The following is a 20,792-nucleotide window of genomic DNA, read 5'->3' as shown; positions in this document are numbered from 1 at the left end:
GCAGCACCAATGTCAGTATCTTCAGCTTTTCTAGTTCGGTTAGCAAGCTAACTACAGTACCTAAGCCACAATGCTACATACTCCATTACATCCCCCAGAATGTCCATATGAATATTTTCAACAAGTGATGTCTGACTGTTTAACTATTTAAAGTATTTAACCACACTGAAGATGCAAAGTGCACTAGCAAGATAACAACATGTGAATAGGAAAGAGAAGTTGCCACTTAGCGTAGTGGAAAAAGATGTGTACTTTAGTCAATAAACTCCTGTCTATGTATACTCAGACAAGGAAAGTTCAGTTAAATGACCTCTTCGAGCTGTTACTGTACGTCGACTTAACTGCGTATGTAGGTTTTCCTCTGTTGAAGGGGATTGTCACTGCTACTTTGGTCTAATTGGTATTTAGGGTTGAAGCACCACGAGATAATGTTAATTGTTAATGGTGAAATATAAACATGTAAATAAAATGAATGAGCTGCATACTCAGTTGGTGTAAATATTTAGCTTTTTTTATATTCATGTCATTGATCTGTCCTACAGTGTTGCAACCAGTGCCACCAGCAAATGAAAGAAGGTGAGCCAGCAGTATATGCAGACCGTGCAGGCTATGATAAGCTCTGGCATCCAGCATGCTTTGTATGCTGTGTCTGCACTGAGCTGTTGGTGGACATGATTTACTTCTGGAAGAAGGGCAAGCTGTACTGTGGTCGGCACTATGGAGAAAGTGAAAAACCCCGGTGTGGAGGCTGTGATGAGGTCAGATCCACTTTACACATTTACAATATATTAATTTAGTCTTTCAAAAATAATAATCCACACTGAAAGACTTAACTCAATTACAATGCCTGATTTTGATTATTTAAAGTTAAGAATTGTAATGCATCACATTTATCAGAACGATTGTTGAAATGTTATATGTTGTTATATTTCAGTCAAAATAGACCAAAATAGGTTGCACAAAACATGTCCCTGAAGGTGTTTGTGCAAAATTCCACTCAGATTACACATTATCAGCAGTTCCATTCTTGCCAGTTTCAGTCCCTTTCAGAATAGGCTGTTTCTGGGGCCTGTTGCTATAAATGCAAATCAGCTGTTGTTGGCCTCGCCCCACTCCGGAACCAGTGGCTGTTGCTGCTCTTTGGAATAGGAAGCTCTGATAAAAATGCTTAATTATTAATTCATATTATTAAGGAGCTTTATTGTTCTTTGAGGACAAATTATCCCAAAACCCAGAATAGACCAAACAGTATATGTCCAGTATAAAGTGGGCGTTGCTTTAAATTGGCCGCTTTCACGTGAGATTCTCATGAGACCTCATGCGTGAATCACGTGTATTTTAGTAATTTTCCCAAGTGACGCTGCAATGACCCAAACAACCACTAGGTGGCACTTGTGAGCAGGGTTAGGAATGTCGGCATTTACCACTAGCCAAACAATCCAAAAGTGAATTAAATCCCGAAGCAAGCTGAACATCTTTTCTGCTTTTAATAGCCTAGTCTCACGATAAAACTTGTTGTTGTTTATGAAGGTGTCTTCTTTTAGCCTATTTTCTGAAGATGCACCTGGCTGTTTTGTTTAGGTTTGTTTTGCTGTCACAAATGGTTTCAAGAGGTCACGAGGCCAGTTTCCACTAAAAGCATAAGCCTATGTCCGAATTTTATTGCAAATGTGCGGATAGGCCGATGGGACGCTTGTTTTTATGCTGGCAACAAAACAAAATGGTTCACGAATGTTATTCTTGATTCTAAATGCGGGAAACAATTAAAAATAAAATGTCCCATTTTCCGACGCAACACAAACCTCTTGCCTATGTATACATTAGGCTATATGTTTATTTGAAATGTAAGCTGGCTGTTGTCAAATTTGTAAAATTAAATAGGCCTACAGGAGAAACTATATGGTTTATGCTCTCTTATGCTGTTTCATTCCGAGGTTAGGCACTAGCCTAGGGTCTCTCGGGGCTTATGACATAAATAGATGATTTCAGAATGAACGCAGCAGTAGTAGCCAGTAGTAGCAGCAGTAGCCAGAAGCCTGTTCTCACTATTGATCATTATCATGATTAAATTTTCTTTGTGTGTGTGTATTCACACCAAATTGGCATACCATACCATACCCTCCCAATATGCACTGCATCCCATTAGCTGCCTGCCATCAGGCTATTTACAATTTTCTATTTTAAGACAAAGTCAGTCAACACGTTATCAAAATTAACGTAATGCAGCGCTATATCCACGCTCACACATTTCGTTTGAACAGGAGAGATTACGCAGGCAGGCGCGCAACTAGGCTACTTGTTGTTTTCTTTTACTCGGCTATCAGCACAAAATGTGAAGTTAATTCACTAACTCAGTAGCCTGCTCATCATGAATATCGCAAGTTCTTTTAAACAAACAAAACAGAAATGATGGAGGATGGAGGCAGCTAGAGGAGTTATTCCAGATGAGCAATAAGAAGGTAGACAATTGTCAGAATGCTACAGCTGTTTAATGCCAGACGTTAAAGGTACGCTAGAACAAAACTAAAGGTAACTTAGCCATAGGGCTGTGTAATGTCCATATCCCCAAGCCTCATGCGCTCATAAAATAGCCTTTCAGCTATGCGCGAATGATTCCCAACTAGATTTTTCCTGGTCAGTGGCGCACTTACTTTCTGCATCCATATATTAGCGACCGGCGAACTTTGCGCCGGACCACACCTCTTCTCTCCACTGACACACCCGTTAGGGCGCAATATCATCTCCTATCTAGAGAACGTACATTTGCGCTGGAAAAATTAAGGATGCGCTTGCAGAGAATAGCCATTATAGGTTGCGCAAGTCGCGAAAGCTCACTGCGCGGTCTGCAAAATCAGACCCAGAGAGTTTGTGAACTGTTGTGTTGTGTTGCCAGCATACAGTGGGTACGGGTTGAGAATGCACCTTTTCCCGCGGGACTCCTGAAGAGATCCCGTAGGCTGTCGAGATGATTTTTTTCGAGGCTAAGGCAATGTACCCAAACAACCACCAGGTGGCAGAAAGTTGCAACCCGCATTTCAACTGCATTTAATGACTAAGACCGCATGTCCGTCTCATTTAATCATTAGAATGAAGGTGATGACTGGCGAAATTAATCAAACGACGTTTCAATAAACCATTGTTGAAATGATTGAAAATGGTTTAAGAAAATCGCCTATAGGCCTATCAGAAGGAAATAGCCTTCAATTCAACCTGAAAGACTCGATAGGAAACCTTAGATTAACTCATTAATTCATTACGGTTACAGGACCGCATTTCCGTGAATAGTCTATTGTTGTCAAGGCGAAGACGAAAGAGATGGCCAAGATGGACATTAGGCTACATTTATATGCCAGGAATACTTAATAATATATAGGCTAATTTAAAACGCAGGCATGCGTTCATTTTTTCATGCGTACATGTACCCAGCAGTTTTTATCACAGATTTTGTCCCCACCACTTTTGACAACTGAAAATAAAATACATGCCTACGCTCGTCACTTTACTTATAACCGTACATGCACGGAGAAGATCGCACATTTTGTAACATTGTAACAATGGATGGTCAGATATGCGATAGGGCCGTGAGGGTGATTCATTGTAGCCTAACCATCGACTAGTAGCCTAGGCCTAGCTCCTCAAAATAAATGTCTAGCAATGTATAGGCTATTTCGGTATGCATGTTCATGTTGTTTCAGAGATGGGCATATAGACTACCGTAGGCTACTGTGCGTCAAGCTATACGACAGCATTTTATCATGTGGTAATGACTCGTCAGTTTAACATGTCAGAACTTTTGATCGGCGTTTCAAGTGCATGCCGCGAATATCAAATAAACTCGACTGGCTGAATCCCTTATATTTGTTGGCAACTGTTACTGTAATATATTCAAAGCCATGCACTGGTAAGGATAAACCGGATAAACGACCAATATTTAGTTTCACTGTCCTCCGCTGCTCACAGCGCAATTTCGAACAGCCACGGAGATTAAAAGATTTAAGCTTTGTAGGCTACTACTTCGTAGAGGGCCTGGGTATTAACTTTGAAAAATGTCTCTGCCCCCCGCGAAAGTAGGCATATAGCCTACATTTTCAGGAGGATTACTCTGCAAACTATAGCATGCCAAGTAGGGATAGGCGTTCAGAGAGTGAAAGAGTTCAACTGTGGCGCAAGTGATTCAGGCGCTGCACTGACAGCCAGCGACCCGGGTTCGATTCTCGCTCTATTATCCATTCCGCAACCCACCAGAGAGAGGATAAATTTGCTCTTAAAATATATAAATTACAGATGTTTTAGTTTTGCGAATCTTTTTTATGTTTGCGATATCTGCTGAAAAGAGCTAGCCTATATTTTTCACACACATCAGCATTCACACACATTTTTAGTGTCAGACTCAGTGACACGGAGGCAGTCGTCCTCTGCGCATAGGTGAAGAACTGGTTAGACGAGTGTGGGGGAGGGGGAATGACCGCATCAGACAATTGCTCTTCATGAAGCTGTTACAATGGATAGTGTTATGTACTGTAGGCCTAAAGTGCTGCGCCGACATCGGCCGTCTATAGGCGTCTTTGTCCGAATCCAATGGAGACTGAAAGTTGGTACAAAAATGACTGGGATGAAGTGGGACAAAAGTAAATGTTTCAACACAAAGTCTATGCAATGCTCAGGGTGAAAGGATATAGCCTAGTGAAAGCCTAAAACAGCAATTACCAATTATAACGCACCAACTTCAACATCTTCATCAAGGCTTTAAACCACACGCTAAAAAGGCAACACAGGTAAAAAGGCCCTCGTTTAAGACGACCACACAACAGCATATGCTCATTCCCACGCAACATTTCAAATTTATCATTCTGAACGTGAGCTAGATTGAGCTATGAAACGTCAAGTCATGCCCTATGCGGGACATTCTAAAACACTTAACGTGGCTTAAGGGCGGAAAACAACGGCCAATCATCACCAATGGACACTTAACTGTCAATCATCACCAATGGACACTTAACTGTCAAAAAAACTAAACCGTAATCCAACGATTATAGAAGATATTTCACATTTACGTTGTCTTCTTCATTGGCGCCTATGGCGAGAAAAAGGCTTTGGTTTAATGTAGCCTATCTAAACAACGATGTCCACCAAATTCTCTCTCATATTGCTCATCATAATCACTTTAAACTATAGGCTAAATATATATCGAACCCAAACTCAAATTAAATGTCATGAAGCGTTTCTGCCCCATTGAAAGGAAAAAGCTTAACGTGGTTTAATGCAACTAAACAACGATCATTGATCACCAAATTTCTCTCTCATATTACTTCTGATAAGCACATCAAACTATCAAAAACTCGGACCCAAACTCCATGGACGTTATCTGACATAAGCATAGGCCTACAAAGGAAACTTCTCCGCGCTTCTGTTGTGCGACAATCTGGTGCAACCAGGCCAGGACAGAAGTATGCAACTGATGAACAACTTATAGGCTACGACTCTGATGAAGACGTTTGATGTCGAAATGTTAGTCAATGTTTTGCACCTTTTAAATAAATAGCCTACGAAAGACATCTGCGTTGCACCAGCATTCCTCTTCTTTTCATACAAAAAGGCTTAACGTGGAATAAGTTTGGAAAACAACGACCAATGATCACCAAATTTCTCTCTTATATTACTTCTCATAAGCACATAAAACTCTCAAAATATTGAATCCAAATTCCAATCATTATGGACGTTATCTTAATTTTCACGTTAAGCTTTTTCATGTTAAGAGTTTTAGAGTGTCCCGGCAATGCTGTAGCCGATTTCACAGCGCAGCAGAGCGCGGGGTTAAATGTAACATGCACTTTTTATGTAGATGTAACTCGCACAAGCCTTCTTATGCTTTAGAAAGTTGACATAGGCCTAATGGAAATGTACAAAATAACTAGCCTACTTTTTGGCTAGCAAAGGCATCCCCGTTTAGCTAATTGTCCTAAACATTGCGTTCGTTTTTGTGACTTAGCCTATGAAGCATATCCGTGATAAGTTGAGCAGACACTGCTGTTTCATTGAAAGAAGGTAGGCGTAATAAGCGTGTCTCTCCCTCTCCATTGACCAGAGTGTTTTTCCGGCATGAGACGAACCTGCATGTTATTAGGGCGGTCTTATGTTGCCCCCCTGTGGTTGCAGTTTTAATTACAAAGTCCCGAACCTTCGGGATTCCCGATGTGCGGCAAAGAAAGGAGCATTCTCAACCCGTACCATCTGTAGAAGTAGCCTAGTCTATCCTGAGACGTGATGGCATATTTTGTCTAGTGCGCAAATTTGCAACCATTTGGAACTCTGGCTTTCACTTTCACAGTGAAAGTAACTGAAATTGTTTTTGGAAGAGGTAGGCCTACTAGGGCTTTGACTCCGAACTTCGTTATTCGAATATAATTCGAATTTTTGAAAAATATATGATATTCGAAAGAATTTTAGGCAGCTCTTAATATTCGAACCTGTTATGAGCATTATTTTTTTGTACATGTGTTTGCATGCAAACGTGGTTTTCAGATTCAGCGGCTTTCTCACATCTGGTAAAGTCGTGAATCATGAGCTCATTAGCAAGGCTATTCATGGGTTTCATCAGGTCCCTCTCCACAGGTGTACTAATCAAGCACTATGTAGTCTGGATTGATAATCAAGGTGCTTGATTTTATACACCTGTGGAAAGGGACCTGATGAAACCCATGAATAGGCTTACTCATCTGGGCTCCTGTAGGCGATGTTAGCGAGTGGTTTGACTAGCCTATTCAGTTTCCCCACGTGTGTGTAAGTTTCAAGGTAAGCTAATAGTAACTTCCTCATTGGGACAGGCCCTTTTAAGTCTTGGAGTTGGAAGACATTGGTATTGAGATAGTCAATCAACTTGAATGCATGCAAGAGTTTTAATCTGTGCAGCATGCTAATCATGCTAACCGGATAATTTAGCTTGTTGTCTTCTATGCGTCATTGCTTTCACGATTGTGAATGTTTAGGATGCATGTCGAGGGACAGGTGTCCATTGAGCGCGCACGAGGGAGGACGAGAGAAAACGGGCCATGGATAATGAGTTTAGGCTACTTAGGCTATACTGTTTGGTAAAGTTGTATGCATAGTGCCTCCACCTGAACAGCGTATGTCGGTGCAATCAAGCTTCCAGGGATCTTGTTTTCATGCAGACAGACGCGGTCTGCACGGAGTGGAGTGAAGGGGCTGTGTACGTGTGTGTGTGTGTGTGTGTGTGTGTGTGTGTGTGTGTATGTTTGTGAGAGAGAGAGAGACACAGACGCATGAGTGACAGAGAGACGGAGGGAGAGCAGGAAAAGGAAATTCAGCTTAATGAATGCTGCGTGTTTTTCCAATAGCATAAAAATAATGGTCAAAATATTATTAACAAATATTCGAATACATTCGAAGTTTGATATTAATAACCCAACGAACTTCGAATACGATTTTTGGCCAAAAGTCAAAGCCCTAAGGCCTACATTGTTGCACGTAGGACAACACATTGTTTCAGCTATTTCAGTCCATTATGCGTTGGCATTGTCGTCGATCACAATAGGTTTATCTGTAGCCCTGGGCAGTGGGCACCAACTTGACGCTGCTGTTTCCGAAAGTCGAAAAGGAGTAGGCTTACTGTTGCAGACGCACACTCAACATAGCGTATACAAAAGATAGCTAATGATGTGTGAAACTGCTCTTGGGGGGGTGGGGGATTTTTTAATTCGTGTTCTAAGGCACAGAGGTCAGTTCACAGAGGGGGGATGGTACAGTTAGCTTCCAACACTTGATGGCTCTCACCCAGTGCTGCTGCTGCCCATTTCGGTGCCCTATTAATCGCTTTGTGGTAGCCATCTGAATGGAATGCCACAGTCGGCACGGCATAGATGCTTGGAAAACGACTCAAAAGTCAAAGACTAGACTAGACTAATCGTTATAATATTTTCTATGTTTCAAATCACTTGATTGCAGATGTAACAGGACCCTCACCAATTTGAGTTGACAGTGGGAACCGGATAACCTCGCAAACTGTAGCCGCGATCTTTGTTGCCTTCATGATTTCCTTTTACATAAATTGGCGTCACTACTATTCATTATTTGCTTTTTCTCTCCATCTCAGAAGTTAACATATAACGTTACGTTTATCCTACATGGCACTAGCTTACACGCTGTGTTGATCCGCTTCACATCCGAACTCTCGCATCATGGAACGCTAGAGCTCCTTAACTCATTGGCTGCCAGCGATTTTCAGTGCAGAGCGCTCCATACTGCCAGACGTTTTACAGCATTTTGACTGTTTTTCCAAGATCCACCGAACGGTGAGCTTTATGACTATGTAAACACCGAAGGTACCAAATGAAAGAGTAGACTCTCTTACGGTGTACATTTTAGGACATCCTCAGACTCAGGTGTCAGACTCAGAAAAACAACCGTCATCTTCAGACAAAACTGTCTCAGCGTCAGAAAAAGCTTGTCATCCTCAGACAAAAATATGTCAGCGTCAGAAAAAACTTGTCATCCTCAGACAAAAATATGTCAGCGTCAGAAAAAACGTATCATCCTCAGACTCAGGTGTCAGACTCAGAAAAACAACCGTCATCTTCAGACAAAACTGTCTCAGCGTCAGAAAAACCTTATCATCCTCAGGAAAACCTCTGTCAGAGTCAGACAAAAAAGTCTCGGGTGAAAAGTTGTCAGAGTCAGGTCTCGGGAAAAAAAAGAGTCAGACAAAAAAGTCTCGGGTGAAAAATTGTCAGAGTCAGGTCTCAGAAAAAATTCTGTCGGAAAAAAAGAGTCAGACAAAAAAGTCTCGGGTGAAAAGTTCTCAGAGTCAGGTCTCGGAAAAAAAAGTCTCGGGTGAAAAGTTCTCAGAGTCAGGTCTCAGAAAGAAACTCTGTTACCATGGATACTCCAAACAAACTCAACTGAAGAATCACGTCACGTGAACTAGCTTGCAGAAAACAACTTTGTATTAGGCTATATCTAGGTTCTACGCAGTCTATGATTATATCAGAAACAAGCCTGTAGTTTGCTTGCTGTAGCCTAATTTATTAAACGAAAGAGTTGTTTTCTGCCAGCTAGAAATAGTTCACCTGACGTGGTATTCTTCAGCGGAGTTTGTTTGTAGTAGCCAATATATATATCTATGGTAGTAGCCTAACCCAGCTGTTTCTAACTGGTAAAGAAAGCATAGCCTATTTGTGATATAATTCGAAACAGTTGTTTTCTGCAAGTTAGGCTGATTCACTCGTGCAAATCGTATCCAGGATATTTGTTGTTGATGATCTTTGTTAAGTCATGAGGTTGCCATGGATACTAACTCCGCTGAAGAATACCACGTCAGGTGAACTATTTCTAGCTGGCAGAAAACAACTCTTTCGTTTAATAAATTAGGCTACAGCAAGCAAACTACAGGCTTGTTTCTGATATAATCATAGACTGCGTAGAACCTAGATATAGCCTAATACAAAGTTGTTTTCTGCAAGCTAGTTCACGTGACGTGATTCTTCAGTTGAGTTTGTTTGGAGTATCCATGGTAACAGAGTTTCTTTCTGAGACCTGACTCTGACAATTTTTCACCCGAGACTTTTTTGTCTGACTCTTTTTTTCCGAGACCTGACTCTGACAACTTTTCACCCGAGACTTTTTTGTCTGACTCTGACAGAGGTTTTCCTGAGGATGACAAGTTTTTTCTGACGCAGACAGTTTTGTCTGAAGATGACGGTTGTTTTTCTGAGTCTGACACCTGAGTCTGAGGATGATAAGTTTTTTCTGACGCTGACATATTTTTGTCTGAGGATGACAAGTTTTTTCTGACGCTGACATATTTTTGTCTGAGGATGACAAGTTTTTTCTGACGCTGAGACAGTTTTGTCTGAAGATGACGGTTGTTTTTCTGAGTCTGACACCTGAGTCTGAGGATGTCCTAAAATGTACACCGTACTCTCTTCTTTCACCAGGAAAAAACGGTTTGTTTCTATCGTTTTCCGTTCTTTAGTAATCGTCAGTAGAACATGGGTTAGTTTTGCTAAAAACACCTGTTTTTGACCAAAACATGGAGAAAACGATCTTTTTGTGAAAATCAACTTTTTAACGTTAGCGATTCAGGAGTATGTCTACCACGATTGCACTGTTATCTCGTCAGTCTCGTCAAGGTTGCTAGGGACTCTGATGGTCGCTAAAGACTCTGAACAGGACGGTAGACTTAGCAAGCTAGCACTAGCAAAGTTGTTGTTAGTCTATATAGCAATATCCAATGTAAATGGATCATACCGTTCACGTGTTTTCCATCCTTGATGTAAGAAGTAAGCATATTTATTCCATGCATCGCGTGCAAACTAGATCCACTGTGGTCGATCTTCAGTGTTAGCTTGTTGCATGCTGGTTGCATGTCTCTGTATCTGCACTTTGCAGGCAGATACTAATCATCCAAATGGCACTGCTGTCATCTAGCGGTTGGGATCGCTAGTACAGTCTGTTTACAAGCCTGAAACTCTGCCAGATCGTTCCCAAGACCACCCAGGAGCCCTCCCCATTGAAAAAGGCAATTGACGTCTATAGACGTCAATGGCAGTCAACGTATGTGTCTAAATTGACGTTTAAAGACGTCAATGGCAGTGAATGAGTTAATTGCGGCACGAGTAAATGGTTGACTCGAACTAGCTGAAAGGAAAGGAAGCTAAACGTTTTCCCAATTAGGAAGTATTTCTTAATTGTGTGTGGTCAAATAAAGAGGCCTGCAATTGGATTAATTTAGTAATGTGAGCGCTGATTGAATGTGCGCGTCTGCGCAAGTGAAACCGAATGTTAGATAGATAGACAAATACAGTAGATAGATAGATAGATAGATAGATAGATCGAGAGAAATTACAGAATTACATTCATGAGGAAATGCGTCAGATTACGGAACTATTATAGAGACGCAGTCAACTCAATAAAACTTGTTTGCATAGTGCTAATTATCCTCACCGTTGTCAAACTCTCGAATGAAACATAAAGTGTTATTTCAATCTGCTGCTTGTGTTAATGGCAATTTTGAACTATGACATAGTTTGTTAGTTCATGCTCGTCTTTTTCGAAAGGCAGAGCCTTGCGAACATTTTCGTGCCAGACTGAATTGACAAACACCCGAAAAAACAAAACAATAAAAGAGTTGTAGTGTTGCAGTCTGTAGGTGACTAGGCTACTAGTGATTTCTGTTGGCATTTCCGAAAGCTCGAGAAATATTTTTTCTCTAGCTTACATTTCAGTCAAAACTATGGGCCGGGCCACTTAGAGGTTGCTTCCGGGCCGCCTATTGAATGAGTAGAACTCTGGGCTACAGTATCAATCACACCGCAGCAATGCTACAGCGGACTGTACTGCCACCTCGTGGCGGTAAGTTGTAATACAGTTGTAATACATTTCACGCAGAGCGTGAGTCAGGCAACGCGTGAAGGAAACGGCCATCGCAATGTAACGCCGACTGTAGCAACCAATAATATAATAATATCCAATAACGTAATAATGACTATATGGAAAAAAAACTATAAAAATGTAATAACTGCAGCCAACAATGTAGTAACATACTGATATCTGATAGCTATTACATTTTGATAGTTTTTTCCCCATCCAAGCCAATACCGTAATAACCAGCCAATGATGTAATAACATATTACATTATTGGCAAATTATTACATTACTGGCTTTATTATAATAAAATTATTACGTTATTGGACGTTATTACATTAGCGGCTACTACAGACCATCAAGCAGGCTAATAGGCTAACTGAAAAAAACACCATGACCTTTACCAGTCTAACACTTGCAGTGTTGGGCAAGTTACTTCAAAAACTTAATACATTATGCATTACTTGTTACTGTCATTTCAAAGTAATGTGTTACACTACAATATTACTGTCTCTGAATTGTAAAGCATTACACTACTACTGCATTACTTTTGAGTTACTTTCACAAAATATATATATATATAATATAGCCGCAAACGGCGATGGCGGGCCCGAGCACCTGTGGTGCGGACCTGTGACATTTCAGAATCTAACAAAGCAACACGTATTTGTTGGTGGGCATGTGCATGAGCAACACACATGCCCACCAAATTTGGTTGATTTTCATCAATGTATGTGTCAACCACTACAGACAACAGGCTAGGTAGCGCTATGGAGTCCCTAAGGCACACCCTAGGCCAGAGCTCTATCCCTGACTAGTGTCAGCAATAACACACAAGCCTACCAAATGTGGCTCATTTTCGTGAATGTATCAACCACAACAGACAATGCGCTAGGTGGCGCTATAGAGTCCCTAAGCCACACCCTAGGCCAGAGCTCTATCCCTGACTAGCGGTAGCAATAATGTACATGCCCACCAAATGTGGTTCATTTTTGTGAATGTACATGTCAACCACAACAGACAATGCGCTAGGTGGCGCTATAGAGTCCCTAAGCCACTACCGAGTCCAGAGCTCTGTCTTTGACTAGCGGTAGCAATAACACACAAGCCCACCACATTTGATTCATTTTCGTGAATGTATGCGTCAATTACAACAGACAACGTGCTAGGTGGCGCTATAGAGTCCCTAAGCCCCGAGGCAAGAGCTCTGTCTCTGACTAGCGATAGCAATAACACAGAAGCCCACAAAATTTGGTTCATTTTCGTGAATCTTTGTGTCAACCACAACAGATAACGTGCTGCTAGGTGGCGCTATAGAGTCCCGAAGCCACACCTTAGACCAGAGCTCTGTCTCTGACTAGCAGTAGCAATAACAGACAAGTCCACCAAATTTGGTTAATTTTCGTGAATGTATGTGTCAACCACAACAGACAACGCGCTGCTAGGTGGCGCTATAGAGTCCCGAAGCCACATCTTAGGCCAGAGCTCTGTCTCTGAGTAGTGGTTGCAATTCCACATGTAGCTGCCAAATTACATCCAAATTATAACCTTTTTTCTGCCTATAACATCAACTTCCTGTTTCTTTAATTAGACGCAATAATTCAAACATTCGCCAATTCAATATACTTCAGAAATTCAAAAATCTGTTCGCAATTTCTCTTGGGCAAGCTCAAGATCCAGAGCTGCCAACTTTTCAAAAAACCTTAGAGTGAGATTCTGTCGGGGGTGACCAAAAGTTTGTCCAAAATTACCAAAATTATTGTTTCGATCCCGATACTAAGTCAAGAATTGTGATTTCGATGCTTTTTTAAAAACAATTTTAGTGTATTTGGTGATTTAATCATCAGTAACTTAATATTGAATATTGTGTGATCATTCACACCAGTGGCCATCTAAGATTCTGCTCGACCCTCCACACACACAGAAAATGATAGTCATATGTTTCTATATCATATATTTGGGTATTCGTATATAACTGTACATATTTTGTTGATAATGTTTAGTATTTTGCAATCTGCATAATTATTAGTAAAGGTGTTTAGTCATTTGTGTACTGATTTCAAGACTATTACACTTACTCATAGGCCTATTTTTAAATAGTGTGTAGGCCTAGGTCTAATTGAGTGTGCATTAGTGGTGTGTGTAATTGAGTGCCTGTCGCTTTAAGAAATACGTGAGGTAGCTTTCTATCTCACGGTTTTACGCGAGTGAAATACAAGTTGCATGACAAGGAATTCATTTAGCTTTCTGTGTCATTAGATAAATTACATGTTCAAAACACTAACAAGTTGAAGAAAATCTTTCTGGGATCACATAAGAGATGGGTGTCTTGCAATGTTCCTTTATGATTTTAGTGAGCACTATGATTTAGCTCTCTCCAGAAGTTATTTATCCACACATTCAAGCAAACAACAAAAGTGCAACAAGTTAGTCTAAAGTTAACATGTAGGCTAGGGAATCAAGTTCATCCACACAAACTGATTTCTTTCAAGATTTTAAGTTTAAGAGAGTGAGTTCTTAATTAACGATAGGCCTGTGATTTGTGACATTGTCAACATAGCCTACCTAGTCTTTGACCAGATTGTGATTTTCTCCCGCGGGTGTCTCCTTCTTCTGTCGCAAACTTGGATGTCTATACAACGAATAGGGTTAGCTTACTGTATAGTAGCGCTTCTTAGCGCCATATACCATTGGGGAGTTTTAAAAGGAACGAACGAGTCTCAGCCCAAGATCAGATTTTTTTTGCGTGAGAAATTGGATGTATGGCGTGAGTGCGTGTGTAAACAGGCAAAATCGTGTGTCACACCCCGAAAGCGTGAGAGTTGGCAGCTCTGAGATCATTTTACTGCTCATATGACATGATTTCGATAAACGGTCTAGGAGAAGTGTTTCAAAATATGTGATGTGCAAAAATCATAATCATAATCATAACTCAATTTTTTCTAAGATTCACTATATCGTTTAGATGTAAACTTGTTCAGATTCATACAACACATATGCCCACCAAATTTGGGCCATTTCCGTGAATGCATGTATCAACCACAACAGACAACGACTAGGTGGCGCTACAGAGTCCCTGAGCCACACCCTAGGCCAGAGGTCTGTCTCTGAGTAGAGTTATCAATTCCACAGGTAGCTGCCAAATTACAAGAGTTTTAGTGCATGTCAAGTTGGTGAAAAAGGGCAACATGTTGCCGGTTAGAGGAAAACTCTATAATAATAATAATAATAATAATAATAATAATAATAATAATCTGAGCAAAAACAATAGGGCCTTGCACCTATGGTGCAGCCGCTGCTACAGTGGCCGCACCTCGGTGCTCGGGCCCTAATTATTTAGCTTATTATGCTCGATCCAGCTCAATATAGGCAAAATTTTTTGAAACCAACAAAGGGATCAAGTCTGATAAATCGCACTAGAGATACGGTAACTTTAGGCCTAGCCTACTCATTAAAATCAGTGCCCACTATATTATAACCTAAAGCCAAAGACATGACAAGATACTCTTTTTTGCATTTCTATTCCACTTGAACCTCAGGAAGTAAGGAGACTGTGGCAGCCAATATTTATTGCTAATGTTTATTGTGTTTAACAGACGTTTTTGTCTGGATCACAGATTGACATGATGTTGCTGTTCTAATAGTTATTTACAGCAGTGACAACCTGTTGAGGCAACAACACCTTACCTTGTCATTGCTAGTCTGTACTGTAGTCTTAGTAGTGGTAGACTATGACTGTAGTCGTAGTCTTGCAGACAAGATTTCTAAAAGCTGGAGACTCCACTGCTGACAGCGGATGCATATCTTCAACCATACTCTTCCACAAGTCTCCTTACTTCTTGAGGTTCAAGTGGCATCGCGGAACGGGATAATTTAGCTGCTTTGTATAGTCTCCTCTCGTCCTCAGTTTGCTTTCTTTTTACTCATGTAATGTTAGCGTGGTATCGCTCTAAATGTTTCATGAAATTACTTGTGCTATTGCGTGAGGTAGATCTTTTGGTTTCACACATAAAGTGCACTTACTGTAACTACTGTTCCATCTTCATATCAAACTGAAAGTAATGAAAGTATGTCCATCTTGAACATGTAACTGTCCGATGTTGAGCATGCTTCAGCTTCAGCCATCTTTTACAAGTAAGAAAAAAACGTTCTAGGCCTATATTTGTGCGGATTGTTTCTCCTATATCTCACGTGGCAATAGTATAAAAACAACACATCACTTAATTGCGATGTAACTTGCGTTACTGACCTTTGTACCGAGTAAAATATTACCCATTTTGTTTTTGGAAGGCCTTTCATTACCGCGTTACAGCAAAAAGCAATACATTACAGTAATTACATTACTTTTGTAATGCGTTTCTCCCGACACTGAACACTTAACATTTGATATGCCATTCCTGAATGTTTTGTATCAGAATCTGAAATATATTTGCAAGATTCACAGTTCAATTGTTTGTGATGCACTGTACAACATCTTAGCACTAGAAATAGCTTTTTGAAAAGTGTATGTTAACACAAAAAATCTGAAAATTGATTCATTACTTTTTTACTGTTATTTGATGATGCTTATGTTGTACTGAATACAAGTATATGTGGAACCTCTGTATCTGTGTTTAGATAGGTGGGAAAACATGTGAAGTTGTGTCGGACTACTTAAAAAGTTTGTGACAGGCCTCAGAGCGTTTTTTCACCAATGAAACTTTGGTCTGAATGATAGGAACCCCTTGATAACCCATGTTCCCCTGTGTGTGTGATTTGTTTTTTTTTTAGCTAATCTTCAGTAATGAGTACACCCAAGCAGAGGGCCAAAACTGGCACTTGAAGCACTTCTGTTGCTTTGACTGTGACTGTGTACTGGCTGGGGAAACATATGTAATGGAGAAGGATCATCCTGTCTGCAAGGCCTGCTACATGAAGAACTATGCTATGGTGAGGACCAGTGATAACATTATTCACATCATTGGTTCATTTTATTGGGGGCCAAGCAGCGAAGCTTCTTATTATTCCACTTCTTCTTCTAACGCGTGCAATTCAGCTTGAACTGTTTAAAGCAACACTAAAGCACTTTTCCTCTGTCGCACACACGCTATTTGTTTATCCAGCAAATAACAGACAAGGTAGAATATGTTGCATGATTTTATGAAAGTATGATGTATTGCGACATCGAAGCAAGTCATATTTGTAGTTTCTGATGTCTCATTTCATCAAACTACAGATACATAGTGCGGTTATAGCCGATAGAGGGCCGCAAAGTGAAAGCAGAAATGCCGTTCACCCTGTTACGAGTTGATGAACCGCTGAAATTATTTTGGAAACATTATTTTAAGGTACGAAAAACTCTTTAGTGTTGCTTTAACGTTGCTTATGCCATGTGTGCTATGACTTTTCAACTTTGTAACTTTTATACTTTTTAAACTATTAGTTAAAAACTATTACAATTTCCCCCATAGACTTAACATTGCTCATTATGACTGGTTGGCTGGTCAGCCACCTGGGCACCAACTGTCAGTGGCTGTGTCCAGAAGTCAAGCGTGCACGCTGGATAGTACCTTCTTTCCAGTAGCGTCTTAGTTAGCTTGCTCCTCAGTATGCATCCCTACCTACATTTGGACAGCACTAACTAGTTGGCGTCACCTGACTCGGGGAGGGGGGTGTGTAGACGATTTGCATGACGTGTGGAGCTTGACCTGCGCTGCGCAATGGATTATGGGATATCTGAGGGCAAAAAAGATGCATCGATGCACGCTTGGAAATCACGCCAAACGAAGTACCCAACTAGTGAGAGCGCTTGACTTTCGGACAGTCTATTCTGACGTAACTTCCGGAAAATGCACACTGCCCAGCGTGTGTACTGATGTTTCAGACATGGCCAGTTTCTCTGGCTTAAAGCATACAGTCTCTCAGAAGACTATATATCCTGTTAAACTGTTTCCTCTGTCCACAACTGTTTCAAAATAAAAGTCCTCACTGCAATAATACACTAGTAACTCATTGTAACTACTCAACTATTTAACTGTTCAACCATTCCAACTGTCAGTTATCATCAGCTATGCCTCCAGTCAACTATATGAAACCTCCACGTACCTAGCAACCAACATAGCAACCATTAAAATTAAGCATTTGACAGTTTCCATAGCAACCAATATGATTATACTACCGTAACTTCTTTATTCCTGATAGTGGTCACCATGGATACCCTAGCAACAAATGCTTCAAAATAAAAGTCCTCACTAGTAAATTAGCTAGTTAGCATGGTTAGCATAGTTAACATTGTCAGCATAGTTAGCATTTTTAACATAACTGCTAGAAATCATTAGCTCAGTTAGCTAATCAACCTGGGTAGCATGGTTAGCATAGTTAGCATTTTTAGCATAACTGTTAGAAATCATTAGCACACATTTTTATTTTTAGAAATTACTTCTGGCTATTTTCTTTACACACATGTATCCACTCTCTCTCTCTCTTAAACCCAGACACAAGCACACACACCCTCCTCTATGGCTGTCTGTCTGTCTATACATTATTACAGATACTCCATAAAGTCACATAACGGATAGTTATTTACCTTGATTAATTCAATTCAGTGTTATTTATATAGAATCTCCACCGCAAAACCAGTCACTTGTCGCAACAGGCGTTTCTGAGAAAAATGACTATTTATGTTTCTTGTGTTAACACTAGAAGCGCCAAGCGCCGGTCATTTGACCGCTGACGCGTATTACTAGAAGCGCCGTGTAGGTTTGACCTAGATATACCTAGAACTGCCGGGCTGCGGTCATTTGACCGCAGTGATTACAAAAAAATTACAGGACCCTACGTTCACGACTTTTCCTAAATATGCGTGTTTTATCACCCAGTATTTTTACATGATCAAAAGCACACCGGTACAAGCTAGTTTAGAGCTATTTTGCTATTACTTATTTCACAACAATGCGAGTCTCATGTTCGGCCATGTTTTTCCAGGCTGCTATTCTCTTTTCTCACAGCAGATGTCGAAAGGGTTCCCATAAGTTTCCTGTCAGTCGGGCATGAGGATAATATAATAAAACATATAGTTTATATATGTGCAATATGTAGCCTATTATATATGTTATTTATTTTAATAACTATCTTTCCTTTACATGGCATAGTGTATGGAGGCGATATACAGTGGTAAAAAGTTTGTTTTGAAAACATTGCGCGACGTTGTTCCATTAAGCATAGGGCTATGTGTGTAAAAATGATTTTCAGCTGAAATTCGTCGTTGCCTATTAAATTAATTTAGGCCAAATCATTCATCTGTGGGCAAACCTTTCTTATGCATTTATTTGGGCTTAGCCTACTTAGTATGCCTACGTACATTCATAGTTCTATATCTTCTAAGTTGTAGATCTTCTATAGGCCTAGTTGTATCTTTAAAGCTCAGACTAATGTAGGCTATAAGCATTTTCTTACATATTTGCTGTAAATACTTTACTATTGTACAAACTATTTTCTATTATGATATTCATTCCAGGTTTTTGCAACGGCGGGTGGCTCAATACAAAACTATCTCTAGTCGCCAGTTTTTTCATGTGAATCAGTTGGATTAGGGGTTAATAGCTAACCTGCTACGCGAGCGACCGGAGTTCGATTCCTTGTGTATCTCTTTTTAACTCTCATTTTTAGATTGAGTCTGGATGATAAATGTGGTAAATAACATGTATATCATGATATTAAGGACATCTCCCCGAAATAAGCAGCATGTAAAGTAAGCATTTGAATGATTAAATATATAGCAAGGGAACTTTTGAGTTGGGGAGGACAATTATTTACGACGCGGTAGCAGTGTGGGGGCAGTGGGGTGTCGGATGGCGATGATGAAAGGGAGGACGAAATTGAATTGAATCTGAATCTTGCATCTGATTCAGATTCAGATTCAGAGTCAGAATTTGAAATTGAGTATGGGGGCTCATTTCAAGAGACACAGAACGCATCACAGAACGCATGCCTCCAGAGCTGTAGGCTGGTTTGTTGTTTACATGCAACTCGTGGAAGAATGCGCAATCATGTTACATCGCATGTGCGCGTTTCAGAATGTTCGAATTCGCCAGCGTGCGTGTAGTTGTATGAATAGAAAATAATAGAATAGAATATACTTTATTGATGCCATGCTCAAAAGGACTTCTGCCATACACAGATCGGGGAACGAACCAGCAACTCTCGAGTATCGGGGCTGAAGTTCTAACCAGTGGGCTACAGCTCTGCCTTGAATATGTGTGTCTCAATCCCAAATCAAGAATTCACAGGGAAGTAGCGTACATTGTAGAAACAATAGGCCTATAGCTTTTTTTCAGCAGACATCGAAACATAGCCTACACATTCCCAAACGGATAATATCTTGTTAGATAGTTGTTTTTATTAAACTGCATGTGTAAAGCTTGATATTATTGGGAGGAATTATTAACCTTCCAAAGCACTCTTCCCTCGGAAAACATCGCAGAAGCCCGCTACGTCTCTCCCACGACTCCAAAACAAAACTGTTATCTGTCACAGCAATAGTCAAGTCAATTTTGAATCACAATGGTCAACGTTTCAGCACTTTTTTGGATCGTTCTGACGGTAGCCTACATTTATGACTAGGCGTGCAACGACTTGATTATTTTCAGCCGATAACTGAATGTTATAGCCTATTCGTAGATTAACTGCACTCAAACTACCGTGTGTGACATTGTTATAAAGATGATTAAATCAATCTCCAAAATATTAAAAACGAATATTCATATTTATTAAAAACGAAATAGGCTATATAAAAAAATACTACGAAAAAGTTGGAAGTCAAGTTTGCTTAAGGTTTGTTCAAGAACTCTTCCAGAGTTTTTACCTCAAACAACACAAATAAATGAACAGACAGCCTACCTCGAACGTGTTGTATGTCATAATGAAACAACCACAGACTATCAACACGGTTTGACACGAATGAGACATGGCTTAGTGCAAACTGAATCTATGACCAAACGATTTGATTTGTGCACGAAGCGCCATCTAGCTATCATTATGTGTAAGTGAAAGCGTCCCAGTCTAAGGACTCAGCGGTCATTTGACCGCCTCACCGCGCTTTAAGTAGTTCACACCAGCACGGCGCTTCTAGTAGGTTTTCAAAGCGGTCAAATGACCGGGGCGCGGCGCTTCTAGGTATAAGTGGGTCAGAACGGCCCGGCGCTTCTAGTGTTAAAATCGTGGATTTTTTTTTGTGTGTTTTGAAACAGTGGGAGGTATACACTGTACGGCCATGAATACATTTAGCTGAAAAACGTACCTTTTCTAGTCTAAAAACGTGAGTTTCTTGAGGTGGGAAATTTAACTCCAGCAGAATGTTAGAGGCGTCTCGTTTTTGCCCCTCTACTCTAACATTTACGGTAAATGCACTCATTGACGACCACCAAGCCATCCGC

At 40.4% G+C, this 20,792-nt stretch overlaps 1 protein-coding gene across 1 annotated transcript in view; it reads left to right on the top strand.

The window, feature by feature from the left end:
* tes (testis derived transcript (3 LIM domains)) overlaps positions 1 to 20,792 on the top strand; it is a 133,892-nt gene that overhangs the window by 102,385 nt on the left and 10,715 nt on the right. Inside the window, exons 5-6 of the mRNA XM_062547672.1 lie at positions 543 to 758; positions 16,150 to 16,308. Of these exons, the coding sequence (XP_062403656.1) occupies positions 543 to 758; positions 16,150 to 16,308 (375 nt within the window). The remainder of the gene's footprint in view (positions 1 to 542; positions 759 to 16,149; positions 16,309 to 20,792) is intronic.

Source organism: Sardina pilchardus, chromosome 10, assembly GCF_963854185.1.
Source record: "Sardina pilchardus chromosome 10, fSarPil1.1, whole genome shotgun sequence".
Classification (NCBI taxonomy): Eukaryota; Metazoa; Chordata; class Actinopteri; order Clupeiformes; family Clupeidae; genus Sardina; species Sardina pilchardus.
The sequence above is the reverse complement of the archived record's forward strand: the minus strand, read 5'-3'. Positions and strand labels throughout refer to the sequence as shown.